The sequence below is a fragment of the Chelonoidis abingdonii genome, chromosome 17, assembly GCF_003597395.2.
Source record: "Chelonoidis abingdonii isolate Lonesome George chromosome 17, CheloAbing_2.0, whole genome shotgun sequence".
NCBI lineage: Eukaryota > Metazoa > Chordata > Testudines > Testudinidae > Chelonoidis > Chelonoidis abingdonii.
In genome coordinates, this window is record NC_133785.1 from 17,419,992 (window position 1) to 17,436,007 (window position 16,016).

Genomic DNA, 16,016 nt, shown 5'->3' on the forward strand with positions numbered 1-16,016 from the left:
CCCCCCCCCCCCGCCCTTTCTCAAATATGGTTGAAGAAATACGGGGAAGAAAAGGCAAAAGTAAGCTAGTGGGAAATGTCCCTAAGCTAGCTGTTGCTGGGCTAATAATGCTCAATACATGCTCTAGCCAATCAGTGGAGGAGCTCTTCCATTACAAACACTAATGAAGTAAGCCTGGTAGCACCCCTGGGAACTGGTGAGCATCAATGAAGCTCTTGTATATCAAGGTCTGTCCCTGAAAGTTTATCTAGCTGAGTCATAGCCCTCTGAAAAGTACAGGGTCAACACATACAGGCCAACATTTCAAAGCAACCTTTGAGTGCTTTGATTTCTAGGTACTCAGCTTGTCTCTAAGAAGCTGCAGCTGCCATTGACTCCATTTGGAGCTTTGGTGCTCACCGGCTCTGAAAAACTGAGCCTTACCCTCCATGCCTCAGTTTCCCCATTTGTACACTAGAGATCAAAAATAGTTCATTGGTGGTTGAACTCATACATACACGGGAGACAGCGTGGTTAGCACATGGAGCTAGGCTTCAGAACACCTCTGCCACTAGTTTGTTGGATGACCATGGTCAAGCCATTTCACCTCCTTTTGCCTTAGTTTCCCTAGCTGTAAAATAGGGATAAGGATGTAAAGCACTTGGAGCTCTACTCTTGAAAACTGCTATGTAGAAGTTAAATAGTATTAGTTTTACATGTCCATGACATACTTTGACAGTTTCTAGTCGGGGGAGGGGGGCACTAAAGAAAAGCAAAGCATTATTAATAACTCAGCTCTAATAACTAACATAGCTTATCAGAATGTTGTGACATTGCAATTACAGAGCAACTAGACCTCACTGCAAAGCTAGGAGAAATGACATTTCCTGTGAGCTAGGCCCCAACCTTCAACTCCTGACAATCCAGGGGGAGGTCACATCCGATTGTTCCGACATTTGACATGGCTATTTTCACCCTCATCCTGTGTGAAAGCACTCTGCTCTTATTAGTCACCGTCCCCCAGTCCTGCCTGCATTGAAGTAAATGGGCTCTGCTTCTTGCAGGATTGGGTGCATTATCTGTGACTGTGGCAGAAACCAGGGTTCTACAGCGAACAGCATCTCTGTCTAAATGCCTTGCATGTATGAAGATCACTTCTTTCGGAGAGACCAGGAAAATGGGTTGTGAAGTACCAAGATTGTGCAATTTCCCATCCCAGATTCTAGTGCTACTGCTGACTCAACCTCCTGAGCTGTCAATCCATTTCTTTCATGTATGGTGAAACTGCGCATTTAATAAGGTCTCCTCCACCACAGCTTGGCAGCAATGGAGGCTCCTAAAAATGGGCATATGCCAAAACCACAATTATCAGCTGAAGGCAGCACAGCTGTATCCTGTATACACACCCAGCCCTCTCTACCAGGCCACACCATCCCAGTCCCCTCAGCTACCCTTTGATCCCAGCTAGAAAGTGTGAAAGAAATGCTTTATCAGTCAGTAAATCCAGCTCCCACTTCAATGCTCCCAAACAGCACCTAGCCTCTCAATAACTATGGACTTGACTGTGGGGAATTGCAGCAAGTCAGTTTAGATGTGTCCTTAATTACGGGGTTATCCAAGTTAAGCAACAGCCCCAGGCATCTGTGGCCTACGTGGCCTGGCTGAGCAGTATTTATCATCCTATACCCTGTGCTGGTTAGAGGACATGGAAGTAAAAATGCCAGAGGCTGGTCTCTGCTAACACTGCCCACTGTTCACGGCAGTAGCAGTAGGGACAGAGAAGAAAAAGGGGGCCAATCCCGTACTGCTATGCTTCATTAAGCAGCCATTCTGTATGGGCACTAGGAACCTGAGATGGGAGCCAGAACTGAAATTAGCAGAACCTCGCTTACTCTGTCCATGTTGCATCAACACCAATGAATAATCAATGGCCTCAAGAGAAGAATGATTGATTGTTTTGTAGTAAAGGCTTTTGACTGGGACTAAGATCCAGGTTCAGCTGCTGACTCTGCCACCGATCTGCTGCATGGAAGTTACTTAGGTCCAGATCCACAAAGGGCCATAGGTGCCTAAGTCCCCATTTTAGACATGACTGCATTCCACAAACCCCCACATAGCCGATACCTACCCCTAGAGGCATCTACCTTTCCACTGTAAATGTTCACTCGGCATGTATCTTGCTGCATCTGGGGCTGTGCACTGCTGCCTCCCTCTAGGGCTATGGACCCCTAGCTCCTCCTACCTTAGGCCCACAAATGGGGGAAGATTGTCAGAGGCACACCTAGCTTGCCTGTGGGGCCTAAGCCACCAGTAGGCATGCTAAGAAGCCACCTCACTCCGCACAGCCGTGTATGTGGGGAGACGAGGAAATGATCTCCCTTTTAACTTGTGCACCAGTGGTTTGGGCACTCGCCCAGTTTGTAAGAGACACCTAGTTCAAGTCCCACTCTGCCAGATGAGAAGAGATTTGAACGGGGCTATGCCAGATTTCAGGTAAGTGCCCTGGGCTATGGAACATAGCCTGATGTTTGTCTCCCTCTATCTTTACAATTGCAGTTGTTCCATGCTAATTGAATAATTAAATTTTAATTGCACCAGAGAAAGCATGAGAATCCTTCCATAGTCTAGTGCACTCACCTAAGAGGTGGGAGATCCATGTTCATCAGCGGGATCCGAACTGAGGGTTTCCCACCTCGCATGTGAGTACCCTAATCACTGAGATAAAAGTGATAAGGATGATCCTCCTCTCCCTGCCACTTTGCGTGGCGCGAGACCAAGGGTGCTGGAACAATGTATACAGTGGGGGTGCTGAGAACCAATGAATCAAACTGTAAAGCCTGTGTATGATAGAAACCATGTCAACCTGTAAACCCTGCATATGATTGAAACCACTTCAAACCAGAGGATGCAGCAGCATCCCCAGCACCCCAGTTCCAGCACCTATGAATGAGGGCGGTGCCTCACTCATTCTTGCAACGAATGGCTAAGCTACCAAAGCCCTCTGATGCCAGGAGAGCGTTTCTATGTGTATGCACAGTGCCTTACACACTGGAGCTCTGAGCTCAGCTGGGGCATCTAGGCACTACTGGAATACAAATAATTGGCTGGCTGGTGGGACAGTACCCTAAACAATATTAGTGTGGCGGCAGCTCAAGCATCTGCATCAAGCATCTGCATCAAATAATTGGCAAAGGCTTAGAGGAGAAAAGCTAACTGGGAGCAGCTGGCTGGAAGGTTTACATCAAAGTGTCAGCCTGAAAGAGTCACACTGGGTTCCATCAGGCTGAACCCAGGCATGGTGTTTGAGTCCCACAGACACAGCAATAGGATGCTGCCTGCAAGAAAAGCCTGCAGTCCTGGTGCACAGGATGGAACTATGTGAGTCTCTCTCAGCTCTGCACTCTCGGAATGGGTGCCCAGTGCAAAGGGCTCTTTTGAGCTGGCTATTTCACCAGGTGGCTGACCCCCTCCTGTTACAAGTATCAGAGGAGTAGCCGTGTTAATCTGGATCTCTAAAAGCAGCAAAGACTCCTGTGGCACCTTATAGACTAACAGACGTTTTGGAGCATGAGCTTTCTTGAAGTGGGTATTCACCCACGAAAGCTCATGCTCCAAAAGGTCTGTTAATCTATAAGGTGCCACAGGAGTCTTTGCTGCTTCCTGTTACAGCTACTCAGGTGATGGAGTTCAGGAGCACTAGCTTCCAAGCCCTGCACCACGGATATTGCGATGCAGGTTGAGAGTTGAGTTCACTGTGAACTTCTTGGGATTCACTCACCCACAGTATCAAACAGTAGCACCCAGAGGAAGCGGTGCAGCCATCATCAGATGGGCTAGTTAGAGCAGGGGCCTGGGAAGCAGGACTGCTCAGTTACATTTCTGAGATCTGCTGCTGACTGACTCTGCATGGGCAAGTCACTCAACTTCTCTGTGCCTCAAGTTCCCCATCTGGAAAATGAGGCTATGATATTTAGTCATCTCCTAGGAGGCCAAGAGACTTAAAAAGCAGTCTGAAAATTCCTTTGAGCCGGTGTAAATATCATCTAGTGCTCTCCCTACAGATTAACATAACCAGCAAAAGCTATTCGTCTCAGGCGGGATTCTCCCTTCCGCCCTGGGAGATCCTAAATACTCCCTTCTCCAGATACCCAGTTGCTGAGCTGCTCTGAGTCAGTCACTCAGTGCTGAGCTGAAGAATAGCCCTGTGGCTGCGCCCAGACCCATCAGGGGGTTCCCATGCCCCTCCGTTGACACTGACGAGGCTGGAATGTTGTGTATTGGCCACCTGGAGCTCTAGGCATTGTGACGTCACCGTCTCCATGGAGGTAGAACACGTTACTCGTGACAGCGCAGAGAACGGAGGGGAGCGACAGCAGCAGGGATGGGAACGTGTCAGGTCACCACAGTGGGCTGAGGGTGCAAAAAGGGCATGATGTCTACCCCTTGGCAGCAGAGCACCCCGCTCCTCCACCACACCGGGACCTCACTGCAGGGCCGGCGCTACCATTTAGGCAGCCTAGGCAATCGCCTAGGGCGCCAGGATTATTGAGGGGGCGGCATTTTGCCAGAGGGGCAGCAGGCAGCTCCGGTTGACCTGCCGCAGGCATGCCTGCGGAGAGTCCGTTGGTCCGCGGCTCCAGTGGAGCTGCTGCAGTCATGCCTGCGGATGGTCGGCTGCTCCTGCAGCTCTGATGGACCTCCCGCAGGCATGCCTGCGGCAGCTCCACCGGAGCCACGGACCAACGGACCCTCCGCAGTAATGTCTGTGGCAGCTCCACCAGAGCTGCGGGATCAGCGCGGGGGGCGGCGAAATGGCCGTGTGCCTAGGGCGCGAGAAACCCTGGTGCCGGTCCTGCCCCACTGGCTCAGGGAGGGAGCAGTGGGAAGCTGGAAAAACTCTTCTCTGGAGCTGCGAAGGGCAGATAGGGCCCATGCTAGGACTATGAGCCGGCATCAGGTCATCCATCTATCTCCAGAGCAGCCCGGGGCAATGCCATAATAAGGGTGAGCACTTGCCTCAGGCACGCAAAGCGGAGGGGCGCAGCTCTACCGCGATCAGTGGCGCTTCTGAGGGGGACTCAGGGACCTGCTGCCAAATTGACGCCGAAGAACGAATGAAGTGGCAGCAGCGATTCGGCGGCAGGTCCTTCCCTTTGACAGGGACTCAGGGACCCACTGCCGAATTAGTGCTGAAGAGCCTGACTCCGACCCTTGCCTCAGGCGCAAAAATTCCTTGTTCCGTCTCTGGCCCAGAGCCCTGCCCTCATCCCCTTAGGGGAGCGAATTCACCAGAGGGGTGGGATGGAGTTTTATAGTTAAAGGGTCAAGCTGCAATTCCTGCCCCTGCCCTTCCCTTGTGGGCTCAGGAACAGCCACTCTGCTTCCCTCCCCCAGAGCTGACTCAATATTTGTGTCTTTCGAGGACTAGGACAGGGCGTGTTCAGCCACCTTGGGGGACACCACGATACGATAGTGAAGGGCTACCTCTGCCCAGCCACACACACAGATTTAAAGGTGTGGTGCTAGATCCTGTTATCGAGCTCAGTCTAATGACCACCCCTCTACAGCCCTGTCTGGCCTAGGGAGTAAATTGTGTGTTTTTGTTTTCCAATAGACTTAGCTCAACTGAGCTAGCTTAACTCTACTGAAAACCTCCCTCAATACCAGTGTGGCAAACACACTGGCCCTCCCCCTGGCACAGTGCTCACCACAGTAGGCTGAGGGTGCTGAAAGAGCAGGAATGCCTACCCCCATGGTGCCATCGCCAGCTCACCCAGCCACTGGGATACACTTGAGCCACATTTCCAGGCTTGCCCTCACAACCACGAGGGTTAGAAACATGGTATTTCAGTGTGAGAGACTCTCACATTAACTGCATCACTCCGGACCTAAGGCTTTAAGAAAAACTGTATTGCAAGACTTTTGTGAAAATCACAAGAATGGCAGCCCCGGCAGCAAACACCAACACAGTAAGATTTACAGAGTTGTTCTTTTATAAGCAAAGGATGCTCAGAGAGTTAGAGACCAAATGCAGCTCATTCAACCCACCAGCTGGTCACATTCTCCACCTGTCATACTCATGGACAGTGAACAGTACAAAGTCTGGCATGCACAAACCCTCAGGCTAGGCCTACACTGCCATGGGAAGTGAGCCTCCCAGCCCGGGTGCACAGACTTGCACTAGCTCAGCTCCAGTTATCACACTAGAAATAGCAGGATGGATGTTGTGGTTAAGGAAGCAGCTCAGACTTGCTGGCCTGCCTGACCCTGTCTGTTGAAGCTCAGGTGCCTAACCCAAGTCTCTGCTGGAGCTACAATGTCCACACACTGCTATTATTAGTGTGCTAGCTCAAGCCTGTTGACATGGGCTGGGAGGCTTACTTCCAGCTGCAGTGTAAACATACCCTTACAGGCCCTGTCCTCAGCAGCCAGCCAAACTGGATTAAAACTCAGTGCCTTGCATGGTGTCAAGTATCGGGGTAGTTGTGTTAGTCTGTATCCACAAAAAACAACAAGGAGAAGAATCTGAAAAAGTGTTTTTTTTACCCACAAAAGCTTATTCCCAAATAAATCTGTTAGTCTTTAAGCTGCCACCGGACTCCTTGTTGTTTTTGTGGATTAAAACTGTACTGCTAGTCAGTTCCACATCCTATTTCATTGGCCGTTTGTAGATTGGCACTTTAGGATTCACGCTAGAGCTGAAAATCTCTTAGTAACAGTTAGCTGGCACAGCTTCACTAACGTTTGTGGTCTTGAACGGTGTTTAAAGCATAACACAGCTATACTACAGAAACCGTGCTAGATGGCTGCTAACAACAGCTGGTCTTACAAAACATTGGGGCTAGCACAGACACAACCCTAGTGTGGACAGCAGTTTAATGGACAGTTAGTAACTTTGTGCCTCATATTAGAGCTGAGATCAGAATCATTTTCTTCCTCACCAATCCTCTTCTTCAGAAAACCTAATTACTTGTACCTGTACTCAAACCAAACTTGCCCCGCTCCCCAAACTCAGAAGCATCCCTTCCTTCTAGGCTGACACACATGGGTGATGATCCCTAGAAATTCTCTCATATATTTGTTGGACGTTGGAGCTTTCCACAGTCTGATTCTTTTCGGTGCTGGTTTCTAACTCAAGGCCAACAGCAAATCACAGCAGCATTGGGCAAATAGAGATTTTTGCTGCAGATCTATAAATCATTCACTTCACCTAATGTATGTCACTGTTGCACTGGTTGCTCACAAATGAAGCAGCCTTGGGAAGTCTGGCTATTGATCAACTCCCCCACCCATGATCCAACATTTAAGAGTGCATCCCCATCCAAACAACATGGTACTAAATCAAATGTTAAACTGCACATGGTGAAATAGGTGTCCTGAGTGCACACCTGAACTTGGTTTACTAAGGACTGAAGCATCAGGAAACAGAATAGAGGAAGGTGGTGGTTTCGGTGTGCCAATTGCTGCCCTTTTCTCCACACTAGCTGAACTGCAGAAGAGGCTTGTTTCTTTAGACTAGAAGCAATATCAAATACTATTCAAGTCCATGAGAGGGGCTGAATGAGCTTGCTCCCATGCTGCTCAGGACAGGGATTAAGTCTTCCTATATTTGTACAGCACCTTGCACAATGAAACCCTGATCCTAAGAGGCTGGCAGATGCTGTTACAACACAGATAATAAATCAAACGGAAGCATTATTGAAAGCTCTCTTTGGTGCCTTCTGGACTTAAAATCTATGACCAATCACAGTGTACAACGAAGTTCAGGGAGGATAAAATTCCCTTGGCATTTAAATGAGACAATAGAATGTAATTTGAGACTAAGGAGAGACCCACATAAGGGGGCTCCTGAGTTATTTAAAAAATAACTTGATCCAGGTAGTTTTAACTTCAGTGTAATCTATTAGTAACTGGAAGGACATGCTGCTACTTATTCCAAGCAAGCCTTACCACTTGCATTCTAGAGTTGTTTTAAATTTGAAACAGCAAAGGAACCCCTTTCTCCAGGCCCAGGCCCAGGCCCAGGCCCAGCCCAGGTTTGGAGATCATGGCCCAACAGCAATTCTGCTACTGGTGTGCACGAACGGCTGCACATGACCTTCCCTTTGCTGATCAGCAATTGCATTTCGATGGACTAGGTAAGTCTCTAACATTGTATTGCAGGCAGCCTGCAGCCCGATGAGTATTCAAAAACATTTTATTTGCTGGGCTACATAACTTACTGAGCACATTATTGTTACACTCCCACTCATGGGGCAAAAAGTCTTGCTTTTTGGGAGAAGAGAAATTAATTAGCCTAGACAGGAGGTGATTTATCTGGCACCCACTGTAAGTCTGGATTATGCAAAGCAGTGTAAAGTAAAGATGAAACACTAAATTAAAGCAAAGGTGTTACTGAGAGGAAAGAAATTAAGAGATGGCTTGAAGTGGGATTTGGAGAGATGCAGGAAGGCTGGACCTAGCAGTAGAATGTACCCGAGACTAGGGAAGATTTTAGAAAGGAACATGTGGCAGACAGCAGACATAAAGGACTATTTAATAGTTACTTTGACTTATGAACAGCAGCAGCTCCTGCCCAGGAAGGGCCTGTGTTTTCAAAGCCATCAGACCAGCCTAAAGCCTTTGCAACATGTATTTGTGTTGTGGAACACTGGGTTACTGCCATCAGCCAGGCCATAAGGTGCTGAGACAAGAGACTCAAGCTTCATTCTTATACCTTTTGACTCTGCTATGGAACAAGAAGTTGCATGCTGAGCCCAGGACACCTTGGTCTAAGTCCACCTGAAGGCTCTGCAAGCCATCTTGCATTCCATGTTGTGCCTTAAGCACAAAAGGTGCCTGCTGTAGGGGAAAACAGACGGCCCTTTTATGTAGCTAGTGCAGTCTACACTACCAAGTAAAGTATCAGAGGGGTAGCTGTGCCAGAATCTTTCCAACTGCATCTGTAATTTTCCCTCCATGTGGATTTTTTACCCATGAAAGCTTATGTCTAAATAAATCTGTTAGTCTAACATGCCACCGGACTCTTCATTGTTCTACCAAGTAAGGGGCTCACAGTGCTGCAGTGGCACCATACACCACTATGGGAAAGAGCAGCAGGAGAAAACACTGCACCAGCACAGCCTCTCGGGGATCTAAGTACAGCTTTAGTGGATTAAAAACAACAGTGGAGTGGCCTGTAGCACCATAGGGCCAGTCAGAGTTCTGAAGGAGTCCCTCAGTCTCCAATTGTGTGTGGTGGGGGATGCTTTCCTCACTGCGAAGGAGTTGGTTGTAGTGGTAAGAGGCTTCCTACACTAGAAGCAAGCTCCAGCCCAGAGCTTTGCTTTAAATGCTGATAGCCACAGGAGACAAGCCTGCTCTGGTCTGTTTATGATTAAACAAGAATGCTTTGGCACTGGCCTCCCTCTCTACAAACAAACTCAGTTTCACTCAGTCCAGACTCTGTAAAGCAGGGGAAAAGGGATATATCCTTCCCTCTTCAGAAGGGTTCTTCCACCCCACTACATTTGCTTGCTGTGTTAAGCTTAGTCCTGCCTTTGCAGCTTAAGTAGTGTGAGCAGCTGCTAAAGCTTAAAGAGGGGCCAGGGACCTTTCAGAAGTGGTGTGTTGAGTCTTCATTTATTCACTCTAATTTCAGGTTTCATGTGCCAGTAATACCAGGGTTCTCAAAGTGGGGGTCAGGAGCCCTCAGGGGAAATCACAAGCTGTCAGCCTCCACCCCAAACACCACTTTGCCTCTAGCATTTATAACAGTGTTATAAATAAAAACACTTTTAAGTGGGGGGGGGGGAGGTTGTACTCAGACTTGCTGTGTGAAAGGGGTCACCAGTAAGAAAGTGTGAGAGTCACTGCAGTAATACATTTTAATGTTTTTAGGTCTTGAGGAGTCTAATATAACAACAAACTATTGTAAGTAAAGTAAATAAGGTTTTTAAAAAGTGTTAAGAAGCCTAATTTAAAACTAAATTAATGCAGGGGCCCTGAACTGGTAGCCAGCACCTGGGCAGTGAGTGTCACTGAAAAATCAGCTCACATGCTGTTTTCAGCACACATGCCATAGGTTGCCTACCCTGGGCTTAGAACATTCACCTTGACTAATAAGAACCCTCACTAGGGTTAGTGTAAAAAGCTAGTGTTGGAATTTAAGGCCTTGTAGATAGAGGCACAGAAGAGGCAGCTAGAGCTGGCAGTGGAGCTGAGTTGTCCTTCCCTCTCTTTCCCCTCCCCCCCCCCCGATCTTGACTTGGTGCATCTCTCTTAACTACAGTACTCGCCTATTGCTAAACAGTCCATGCAAAGATGGCAGGAGAGAGGAGTGTCAAGGAGATTCCACAGCATTGAAGTGTAGTGCAACACTTCTTCCTGCAGAAGGAAGAGTGCTTGGGTGTAGCAGTTAGAAATCACTTGTTCTGCAGAGCACCAGCAGGCAGGGAATGCACATCACATTATGTTAATATGAACATGATTTTACAGGAACTGCCTATGGCTCCAAGAGGATCAGACATCAGGGGTACAACAAAGCTGACTGCCCACTTGTTGTGCATCACGTGCTGTAATTAGAGCTTTAACTTCCCCATAACCTGTTCCACCATCTGCTGGAGTCTCTAGAGGAGAGCTCCACTCAAGCCTTTTCTATGAGTTTTATCAAGCCGTTAAAAGGCTTGCTCACTTCCATTAGTCAAGACTTTAAAGCTACAGAAATCAGATTTTTCCTCTAGAAAACAGCACTAATAAAGAGGGTAGCAGACAAGGCCTTTCATTTAGGAAGGGCTCACTTTAATTTAGTTCCAAGAGTTCCCATTACAGAGGGTCAGGAACAGTTTAGTAATAGGAAAGATAATGAGAAACAGGAAGGAAAACCAAGAAGTTCATTCTCATTAAGTTTATTGGCATCATGTTTGTCTTTACAGAACCGCTCAGCCTACGTACTAGAATGTAGACCTCTGGAAAAAACAGGTAGAAGTGTTCCATTGAAGCAAGCTACAAATGCAAGAACAAGGGCAAGGGAAGAGGAGGGGACAACCAAGTTTTTCCCCATACCAAAAATTCCAGATTAGTGGTCACCAAGAAGGGAGAAAAGATTTATAATCTGAGTCATTTGTCAAGGGATGACTACCTCAACCCAGAAAAGCGAAAGATGAGCTCCATCCACAAAAAGGTGGGAAGTCACTGGAACACCTCAGACTTTTCTGCATTCTTGCAGAACATTTAAAAAATGTCAGTGGGCAGGGAAGGTGAACAAACAAGACGAGCATTTGACAGCTGTATTTAGTTTTTGGAATCCAATAATCCAGTATTCATATCCTCCTTGGAAAATTTAACTACAAAGGAAGCCAGACAAAATTTTCCAGGAGATGAAGCTTTTTTCGGCTCTCAAAGTCAATAAAAAGACTTACATAATTCTTGCTTCTACTGTACAGAATACTGCCTCTATCTGGACTTCATTGCTAGCACACTGCATTTCAGCATCCTCCTCACTTTCTAGTGAATCTGTTTCAGTACTTAAACATGTAATTCAAGAATTTTACACTAATTTATACATTTTTAATTGGTTGCATATATTAACATGTACTATAAGATTTTTCCTAAAGAAGCATTACATAATACATGGATACTGTAAAAAGATCTGATTAGTTAAAAGTAACAAGCATTAAACAGAGATACATACAAAACTCAACCTAATTGGACTGAGTGCTGAGCTTGCAATGAACTATGGGTAATCAGCCTTTCCAGTTGCAGCCTTCACAGAGGAACACAAGACAGTTAAAAATGTATGTCACTTGTTACACAGATTACCTGTAAACAGTTTCTTTCCATTGGACACCTGAAGTTAGCTTACGTTCCAAACATACATAATAGAGTTTCCATTTTAAACTAAGAGAAAGGCCTGTTACCATGAAGTGATGTGGAAGGATGTAGGGACATGGATGAGTTGTGTGTAGAGGAATGGGCTTACAGTTGCTCACAGTAGGTGGGAGGATTTTGGCAGCTGGAGATGGAAGTTTATTTTATTTGTTTTTACATAGAAGAGGGGCTTTGTGTTTGAAGGCCTAAGTGTGATCTGTTTGTGAAGGACTGTGCTCAACCCCTCTATCTCCATCTCAACAGCTGCAGGACTCTGCAGTGGCCTTTGCTCGGTCATTCTTGTCTAGTTTGATGGGTTCAGGGAATTCGTTGTAAAGCTCCACCTCTGTTTCCTAAGGAGAGAAGAGAGTCACCAGTCAGATTTTACTCATTCTCAGCTACTGAAGTAAGAGAGGTAATGTGGAGCATTACAGATGGCTGTTGGGGAAGGAGGCTCTCTGATGGGAAAAGGATTGCCTGAAGAGGAAGTAGGGAATGCTATCTTTGGTGTCTTTCAGACTGAGTGTGCCAAGTCAGCACTTGACACCATCTTTGGGAAGGGGCAGATACTGATGCAGGGAAGTCAAATTCAGCATGTCTCTTGCTAGTGGCATTAGCTTAAATGCAACATGAATTGCTTAGATTCTGCATGCAGAATCGTCATTGGACAGCCACCAGAGGGCACTAGATATTTCTTCATATCATACCTGTTTAAGTGCATTTCGTGCAATCGTCTGGAAAGCTTGTTCCACATTAATGGCCTCCTTGGCACTAGTTTCGAAGTAAGGGATGTTATTTTTGCTGTAGCACCAAGCCTGTGCTCGTTTTGTGGTAACCTGTATGAGGAACAGGGAAAAATCACCACCTTCATCTATGCAAAGAGCATTCAGTGCCAGTCTTGGTTGCCAAGTGGAGATTTTTTTAATTGAGAAAATACCTACTACACCTATGGACAGAAAGCTAGCATCCAGTTGATCAGCCAAAACGGCTGCCTTAGGTAAAAGCCCAATATAGTATTGTTTAAATCCTAATTGCAGTAAGATTGCTACAGCTGTAGCAAATGTTAGATACTTTGTTTAGAATGCAGCTAGTTTAACACCACTACCAAGCATTTTGGTATCAGTTCTCCAAGAACTATGGAGTCATCTGCATGGTTAAACTCTCCCCAGCCTTTGGGGGTCAGGTGTATGCTGGATGTTACAATGTACTTCCTAACTTTCACAACATGGGCAACGTGCAAGAGAAAGGCTTTAGCAGACCCAATCAGTTTGAGAACAGCTGGGATTTTAGGACAGAGATTGAACCTCTGCTTGAGGGTATCCTGAAGGATGTTCACCCACCCCCTCCTGCCCGATTCCTGAGAGGAAGCCTCCCCTTTATGTATGTTGCAAACCCTACTGTCACAATGGATACCCCCTCTCCTCCACACAGCATGCAAGACAGACCAGCAACATTTACTCCATGCAGTTCCTGGTCACCTCTGGCTTGGAGAAAGACAGTCTTAGATAGCTTGGAGCTGCTAAGTAAGACTGAACTAGCATCTGCGCTGCACATCCTGAACCACTGCCTCATGTTTCCTCTAATGTTATGCCCCTTCTCTGCAAGGGAATGTAGGCCTCTGTAGAGGCCAGATGGGTAGCTCTCTTCCCAAGGACCCAGGTTAAACAGTGTTAGCTGTGACTCTTTATAAGCCACCCCGATGCTCTGGGCAAGATTAAGCTGCCTCTTAGAATTGTCCTGACAAACTCTCCAATTCAATAGCTTTAGAGAAAGGCCACTGTGACTTACTTGTCTGTTTTCTAGGTCAATCTTGTTTCCCAACACAACAAACGGGAAGTTCTCAGGATCTCTTGGACTGGCCTGAATGAGAAACTCGTCCCTCCAGCTGTCTAGGGTTTTAAATGTATTTGGAGCCGTCACATCAAATACCAGCACACAGCAGTCTGCTCCTCTGTAGAAGGCCACACCCAGAGACTGAAACCGTTCTTGTCCTGCTGTATCCCATATCTATAGAAAAACCAGAGGGACAGAGTTAGTAGAGAAGTTATTTACTAGCGAGGCGTGGGTCTTGGGGCAGCTCTAGTGCTAGGGTTCTCAAACTGGGGGTAGGGACCCCTTGGGGTGGGGTCACCATGTTATTACATGGGGGGTTGCAAGCTGTCAGCCTCTACCCCAAACCCTGCTTTGCCTCCAGCATTTATAATGGTGTTAAATATATGTTTTTAATGTATGGGGGGTGTCACACTCAAAGGCTTGCTGTGTGAAAGGGGTCACTGGTACAAAAGTCTGAGAACTCCTGCTCTAGTACCATTGTTCAAATTGAGGGATCTAGCATGTTTGCTCATTCAATGCTCCTTGGAATTCTGCAGTCCTCAACCAGCCTCATGGCAGTGTTGAGAGAAGTTATTATTAGCGACTTCTCCTTACATCTCCTGCACATATATATAAAATGCATTTTTTTATAATATGTATGTGTCCAAGTCACTATAAGCCGAGCAGAAAGCTCCTTGTAAGAGGCAAGACTACCATAGTTTCAGAGTTGTATCAAGTTTCAGAATCCTGTCTCAATTTAGAGCAGTTCATCAAGAGGTTTTTAAAGTAAGTGACTTTGCTTTTGTAAGCCAACTGTGTATAGTCTTGACAATCAAATCCCCAAGTACGTTGCATTGTTACAAGAGATACAGAGTAGGCAGCCACAGCCAGCCTAGATCTGAGCAACATCGAGTCACATTTGGAAGGTAAGTTTCCCCTTGAGCTTTTCAGACAGATTTGAGAATTCAGTAGTGCTTTCATATGTTCATGTATCTCTTACAAGTTTCACCATGTACCTCAACCCACCAATAGCCAAGTAGCCAGCAGAAACAAGCTAAGACAACTCTACAAGCAAGTTGTTCCCCTACAAGCCAATGTGATTGTCAGGAATTCTATGCATTAGTATTCTAGCATGCAATTCCTTCCCCCTGCTCCCAGAGTGATTTCCAGTCAGACTCAATCCATTTCTTGTTTTCACAAGACAGCTAGAATTCCTGCCTGCAGCTGGTTTGAGTTTAACAGCAAGCTGGAAGTTCAACAGCAGGTTCTGTTAGAGTCCTGGGAAGTCTCTTCCCTGCCTTGTCTCACTCCCTTTTGTTTAAGGAACAGAGCAAAATCTGCAGCAGGGTTGGGAAAAGTATGATGGCAGTTGTGTTTTAGCCCATTTGAAGTTGTGTGGGCAGGCTGTCCACTGCAGAGCATCCACACTAGAGCGCTACCCCCTGAAATACTTCTGGAAACTCTTGTGTTCCATGGTAGACATTTCCCTTCTATAGCTCTCTATCTGAAGAAAAGATTAGGATTTGAGAAGACTGACTTTGCTAATGAGAGCATCAGAATAGGAAGTTGAGGGATACAAGTCTTCATGCTTCAGAGAGTAAGCCAGCCAGCCATTATTTGACATGCCGGGGAAGGGCTTCCTTCAGCTGCCTATTTCATAACCTTTCAATGGGGGGAGGGTTTACTGAATCTTCCTAAGAGGATCCGTTTAGTTACCAGTACTAGAGACTGGACTAGTGACCTTGCAGTTCTGTTACTCACTGATCAGGAATACTGACATTTGGTATGGGAAGAAGAGTTAAGCCAGTTGGGTGGACTGTCTTCTAGGACACATCACCCTGATTGGTTCAACTATCACACTGTACACTCCCTCTTAGCCCCCACCCCCTGCCAGGGGTAGGCCTCCTTAGGGACGGGTAGAGAAACATTTGGGAGGCAGGGAGCAGGGCCTGGCCAGCCTCCACAAGGAGTGGAGAGTGAGTGCCAGGCTTCTAGTCTTGTTCCTCCCCCTAGCCCTGCCCCATTGGGGGCAGGGAGGGAGCAGCACACTTCTTGCCCCAAATCCTGCTCCACTCCCCCTGTAGCCCCTACTCCTCCCCCCATCTCCAGCTCTGCCTTCAGCCCAAGCTCTGCTGCTGAGGAAGCCTTGGCTGTGCAGTAGTGGAGGAGGAGGGGTACAGACAAATTTTGTTAAGGGCAGGAGGAGAGAGAATTGGAAAAAAAAGTTGTGCACCACTGGCCTAGGTTTGTGTATGAAAAGAGCAATCTCCAAGCCAAACAGGTCATGGCCAGCCACTCCAACGAAAGTAGTGTTCTAGCTTAGAACATTCAGGGTTTACATACACTAGAAGTCTAGACATGCTGTTGTACTCTTGGGG

General features: G+C 46.9%; 1 protein-coding gene across 1 annotated transcript in view; it reads right to left on the reverse strand.

Moving 5' to 3' along the window:
* Positions 1-10,849: 10,849 nt before the first annotated feature.
* RAB7A (RAB7A, member RAS oncogene family) overlaps positions 10,850-16,016 on the reverse strand; it is a 28,815-nt gene continuing 23,648 nt past the window's right edge. The window contains exons 3-5 of the mRNA XM_032801329.2: positions 13,615-13,833; positions 12,534-12,662; positions 10,850-12,179 (exon numbers count right to left, since the gene is read on the reverse strand). Of these exons, the coding sequence (XP_032657220.1) occupies positions 12,084-12,179; positions 12,534-12,662; positions 13,615-13,833 (444 nt within the window). The 3' untranslated portion in view covers positions 10,850-12,083. The remainder of the gene's footprint in view (positions 12,180-12,533; positions 12,663-13,614; positions 13,834-16,016) is intronic.